The 5,927-nt window shown below is 55.4% G+C and overlaps 1 protein-coding gene across 1 annotated transcript; it reads left to right on the forward strand.

The window, feature by feature from the left end:
* Positions 1 to 328: 328 nt before the first annotated feature.
* Positions 329 to 5,611, forward strand: LOC125447968 (inositol polyphosphate-5-phosphatase A-like). The gene is made up of 6 exons (XM_059643841.1): positions 329 to 436; positions 513 to 586; positions 3,035 to 3,146; positions 3,683 to 3,736; positions 4,541 to 4,582; positions 5,470 to 5,611. The coding sequence occupies exons 1-6, from the start codon at positions 329 to 331 to the stop codon at positions 5,488 to 5,490; spliced, it is 411 nt and encodes a 136-aa protein (XP_059499824.1). The 3' UTR covers positions 5,491 to 5,611.
* Positions 5,612 to 5,927: the final 316 nt, after the last annotated feature.

The raw sequence follows: 5,927 nt of genomic DNA on the forward strand, positions 1-5,927 counted from the left end.
GCCCCCCACCAACTCAACTTCCCCTGAGTCCGTTCTCACCCCCAGCTCCCCCAGTCTCCAATCCTGAAGCTGGATTTAGTAGACCCAGTAGGAACTGGAGTATCTGAGATGACAAGGTGAGGAGCTGGGATGGACGCACAAGGAGCAGGAAGGCTGACGTTTCGGTCCTTAGACCCCCTCCTTAAACCTCAGTCTTCTTCCTCGCTTTGCCTCATTCAAGAAACACCCCGAAAGCTGACTCCTTTGGGCTTGGGGGCGGGGGCTGCAGGCGAGACCTCGATGTGGGGTGGGTGGGTGGAGGCTCTAGTGTAAGGGCGTGCAGGAGCGAATGACTGGGGGCTCTGTCGCTTTTCCTGTGCAGGTCCTGCTGAGGATTGAGTCGAAAACCTTCGATTATTTCGACCAGGGAGTTTTCCATCACAACAACGGGAAAGCGGTAGGTGGACCCGCTCCTTGCCCCGATTCCCCACTTGCGAGCCTGGCCCGACACTAACCCAGTGCCTTCCTTCCAGCTCCTAGAGTTTGACAATGAGCTCACCATGTTCTTCAATCAGATCTGTGAACTCGACATCGAGTTCCCTCCGAGGTAAGCCCTGGTGGGGGGCGGGGAAGGGTGGGGACGGCTTCAGGCGAGAGCTCCGTGCGTCTTCCCAGCCGCTTTGCCCAATGGGTTGCGGGGGGTGTGGGGTGGGATCGGCCCAGCGGGCGCATGTTGCGGCCACAAACTGGTACCCCCTGGAGCCGATGGTGGGTCTAAGCTCGAAACGTCAGCTTTTGTGCTCCTAAGATGCTGCTTGGCCTGCTGTGTTCATCCAGCTGCACACCTTGCTCCACGCCTCCAGCTTCACACTTTCCTGTCTCATTCGTCTGAGATGTGATCCTTTCTGCTGCAGAATGATTCCAAGAGCACCAATGGTTTCATTATCGGTTTCCCCATCGGGCTTAACGTCCCCCCCCCACCACCGTCTCCAAAACACGCTTCCAAACTCCTGGGCACACAGGATTCAGGATTCCCGGAATCCACAGGAGGGGACCCCAGGCCTGATCTGACCGCCGCATCTCTCCCAGTCAGTGTTCAGATATGAAGAATGCCCCATACAGTTGCCTCTGTAATTTGCTCCAACATCAGCCAAGTCCAAGCCCCCCCAAGACGCCCACCCAGCAGCTGGAGTGCAGGGTGTAGCCTACTCCTCGTTCCTTTCTGCACTGATTAATCAAGGTCCCCGCCGCACTCCTTTCCCCAGTGCACCAGCCTCCTCGCTCCACCCTCCCCTCCACGACTCGGTACTTATTCGCAGGGAATAGAATCGCTACATTGCCAAAGGGAGCCATTCAGCCCATTGAGCGGCCCTCTGGAGGGCATCCCAGCCAGACTCATTCCCCTCACCCCAGCCCATCCCTGGGCACTGTGGGTAATTTAGCACGGCCAATCCTCCCTAACCTGCACATCCCTGGGCACTATGGGTAATTTAGCACGGCCAATCCACCCTAACCCGCACATCCCTGGGCACTATGGGTAATTTAGCATGGCCAACCCACCCTAACCTGCACATCCATGGGCACTATGGGTAATTTAGCACGGTCAACCCACCCTAACACGCACTCCCCTGGGCACTATGGGTAATTTAGCACGGTCAACCCACCCTAACACGCACTCCCCTGGGCACTATGGGTAATTTAGCACAGGCCAATCCACCCTAACACGCACACCCCTGGACTGCGGGAGGAACCAGGGCACCCAGAGGACGCCCACACATGGGGCAGAATGTGCAAACTCCGCACAGCCAGGCGCCCCGAAGCTGGAATCGAAACTTGAGGCTTCGGTGCTTACCACTGAGCCACCGTGACGTCGTACCATCAACCTTATTAGTTTCCCACTCATCCCAAATCTGGTCAGCTTACTGTTTTCTCACCCTCCTTGTTATCCCTCTCCAACTTCACCCTGCCATTCCCTAACCCGCTGTCTGCTTCGTTTACAAACTCTCCAGAAGTGCAAGCAAAAAAATAATGTCCCACAAACAACTCATTCTCAGAAACATTCCCTCTATCTCTCTCTCTCTGGAACTAGCATCAGAACTAGCTGCAGTGTCCCAGATCCCTCAACACGCTCCCTCTGTGGCATCTCTCCAGCTCTCGCTCCCGCGGTAATCCAGGGGAAACAGCGGCGCATGGTCACCTATTTGAGGTTATAGTCGGGTTAGTCACAGCACTGCTGAAGGCTGAATGGCCTCTTTGTACAGCTCAGTGATCGGCGAGAGTCAGCCTCACAGGAGCATCATGGGAATGAGGAAGGTCAATGGGACGTTGGACCCCCAATGGTGAGAGGATCGGAGAGCAGGAGCAGGGATGTCTCTCTGCAATTGGACAGGGAGAGGACGCCCCCTGGAGTATTGTGTGTGCGGGAGGTTTTGCGGGGGGGGCCGTCTCCTTATCTGAGGGGAGGGGGCTCTGGTGATGGAGGGAGAGCAGCGAAGGGTTTCCCAGACTAATTCCCGAGATGGCATGGACTGACGGATGGAGAGAGACCGGATCGGGTTAGGATTATATTCACTGGAGTTTAGGAGAGTGAGGAGGGAGATCTCATACAAATTTAACAGGGACTAGAGAGGGTAAAGGATGTTCCCAATGGCTGGGAGGGCAGGGGGGGTGGGGGTTTTCTAGAACCTGGGGAGAGGGGTGGTGTCACTGTCCAAGGATAGGGGGTAGGGCTGAGATGAGGAGAAATGTCTTTGCCCAAGGAGTAGGGGGGAGTCTCTGCCCTAAGAAAACAGTTGAGGTTTTCAATGAGGAGTTGGATATAATTCTTGGGGATGAAGGGATAAAACGGGAACAGGGAACTGAGTTGGGATGGCAAGCCTGTGATGAGGCACAGCTCATTTTCTACGCCTCCTTCCTTCTGTATTGGAGCCCCGGGCGTGGCCTCTCGGAATTTTGTTTTCCCCCCCACCATCAACCCCACCACCTCCCCAACCTCCGGAGGCAATGCGACGCGGGAGACATCACCTCAGAGCCAACGATCATGTCTTTCCTTCAGTTACCCCTACAGCGAAGTCAACACTGAAGGCACGCAATACGCGAACACCCGCTGCCCGGCTTGGTGTGACCGTGTCCTCATGTCGCCGTGCGCCAAAGAGATCGTTGCCAAGGTAACCACCAATCCTGGAGCTTCGCTCCGTCCCTGGGAGTCTCTGGGGGTGGGTGGAGTGGGAAGGATGCATGCATCCACTAGGTTCCAGAAGAAAATAATTGAAATACATCAGATCATTGGGGATGGAGGGTGCTCAGTTGAGGTGGGGGGGGGGGGGGGGGGGGGTCGGCCAATGAATTCTGAGCCCACGGTGACGCCCCCATCCCATGAGCGAATCTTCTTAAAAAGTGGCCGTTGCGCCTTTAAGGGGCTGTCGTGTTAATAGAGCCCTTTCAGCAGCACACTGAATGCTGGGATAGCACTGCTTCCATCGCAGCCTCTTCGCAGCAATGGAAAGAAAACTGTTGAGACGGAATTTCCGCAGCAGTGGATCACGAGACCGGGATCTCGTGTTGTCAAGACGCCTCGCTACATCTTAAGTTGAACAGCGAAGGAGTTCGTTTGCTGCCATCACCTGACACAGAGATACAAAGTAGGGCAGGGGAAGTGATGCTGGTTGGTCGGAGTTGAATATTTCAATGTCTTGTCTTTTAGGGAGAGTACGTGTATGACCTAGTGGGGCCGTCAGTCTGTATGGGTGACCACAAGGTAAAATATATTCGTCACAGCCTTTTCAAAATGGTGTGGTTTGAGAGCAGTCACTATGTAGACGGTGAGAGATATTCATCCCAGAGTTGGTATGTTCTCATTGTCAACTCTGAGGGACATGTCGAGGTGTCGAGACCCAATCTGTCCTCCAAACTCAAATATGGACTCAGTTTAAACACAAACATCCCCAGGGCAGGGACAGCACAGGGTTAGATACAGAGTAAAGCTCCCTCTACACTGTCCCCCCATCAAACACTCCCAGGGCAGGGACAACACATGGGTCAGATAGATAGTAAAGCTCCCTCTACACTGTCCCCCATCAAACGCTCCCAGGATAGGGACAGCACGAGGTTAGACACAGAGTAAAGCTCCCTCTACACTGCGCCCCCCCCCATCCCCCAGTAAACACTCCCAGGGCAGGGACAACACGGGGTTAGATAGAGAGTAAAGCTTCCTCTACACTGCTCGCCATCAAACACTCCCCAGGGACAGGGACGGCCCGGGGTTAGACACAGACTAAAGCTCCCTCTATTCTTTTAAACTGAAATTACAGCTCCCTCTACACCGCGCTGCCCAGATGTGGGATTCTGTGGGAAGTGATTGTGCAAAGAGATCAGAGCAGCTCTCTCATTCTAGAACGTCATATTTTTGAACCAACATGAATTTTGCAAAATCTCACCCACCACCGCGAGAGCGGGGCTTGAACTCACAGCAGCGTGGCTCGCGGCTGAGCCATGCCTGGGCTTCGCTGGTGATAAGTATCTATCTAACGTTTCTCTTCTTTCCTTCCCTCACTTCTCGCAGCCGGTGTACCTGTACTTCAGGATCAGCGATAGGCTGGAGCTGGTAGGTGCATGTGTGGGCACGGCCTGGTTAGAATGTCTTCAGGCGCACTGACGGACAGCGCCCCCCCCCCCCCCCCCCCACCCCGCCTTGCTCCCCAATAATTGACCTCAGCGCCATCAGCAAAATGGCTCTCACGGCCATCCCATTGCGCTGAGGCTCCTCGCCTCGGTAACCATGGGCCCTCCATTGCTCCCTCTCATCGAGCGGGCACAACACCCCTGCACTGCAGGCACAGCTTGCCTACCGCCTGGCATCGGGGGCTCCAGCCCTGGCTGTTTATGCCAATCTGCCCGTGTTCTCCCCACCCACTCCTCCAACCGGGAGCTGGCGCCAGTCAAGCCCTCTGTGTGGGCTCGTGACCCCTTCAGTTTCCGCCCACAGGATGTGGGCACCGCTGGTATTTATTACCCCATCCCTAATTGCCCTGGGGGGGGGGGTGCAGTTGGGAGTCATTGCTATGGGTCTGGAGTCACGTGTGGGCCCAGACCAGATAAGGATGGCAGCTTCCTTCCCTGAAGGGCATTAGTGAACCCGATGGGTTTTCCCCAACACATCCCGCCACTGACAAACAATTCAGATGTTAATTCCAGATTTTCATTTGAATGGGATGTTAATTACACCGCCTGCCACAGCAGGATTTGAACCCGGATTTTCCTGGACTGCGGTCACCAGACTGACTTCAGGGCAACAATGCCACTAGGCCATTGCCTGTCAAGGCGTTACTCCGGTGCCAGTCGCGAGCCAGTTCCTGTCCCCATCCCACTCGGCAGACTGGTCTCTCCTCACGCCCAGTATCCCTCTCGGAAGCGACGACGAGCGCAGACACATCCAGCCATCCCTCTGCAACAGGCCACTGATGTCTCACGCCCCTCTCTCCTCGCCCACAGGAAGCCTCTGAGGCAACGTGACTTGATCCCTCTCGAGCGAATTCCCGATCACCGCGGTGAGCGATCAGGATTTGACCCACCGGGCCTCGAGACTCGACGATCCCCATATCCCGGGCCTCAGTTCCTGATTAAACCACCACACCCCCCCCCCCCCCCCCCCCTACACACCTTGCACACTTTCCAACACCAACGTGTGATTCAGGGACGGAGAACTCAACTGCAGGTCCATTTCCCGAATTGACACCTCCAAACCTTCCCAGCAACACTCCCCAAGTCTGTTGAGTGTCAGATGTGGCCATGGGGAGGAGAGAGTTGAAGGAACCAGGAGTTAAGGCACTCAGCTCTTCCAGCCTGCTGGGCTAGGATTGTGGGACGATCATCCATCTCGGTCCCCTGTTTGCCTCCTTCTCCATTTCGAAATCCCAAGTTGAACTCTTTGCTTATACATTTCCTTTATT

The sequence above is a fragment of the Stegostoma tigrinum genome, unplaced genomic scaffold (assembly GCF_030684315.1).
Source record: "Stegostoma tigrinum isolate sSteTig4 unplaced genomic scaffold, sSteTig4.hap1 scaffold_291, whole genome shotgun sequence".
Classification (NCBI taxonomy): domain Eukaryota; kingdom Metazoa; phylum Chordata; class Chondrichthyes; order Orectolobiformes; family Stegostomatidae; genus Stegostoma; species Stegostoma tigrinum.

Excerpts from the sequence above, each read along its gene's own strand:
- LOC125447968 (XM_059643841.1), top strand. The coding sequence starts at position 329 with ATGACTGGGGGCTCTGTCGCTTTTCCTGTGCAGGTCCTGCTGAGGATT. Across the intron at positions 587-3,034 it reads GACATCGAGTTCCCTCCGAG|TTACCCCTACAGCGAAGTCA; the intron begins GTAAGCCCTGGT and ends TCTTTCCTTCAG. Across the intron at positions 3,147-3,682 it reads CCAAAGAGATCGTTGCCAAG|GGAGAGTACGTGTATGACCT; the intron begins GTAACCACCAAT and ends CTTGTCTTTTAG.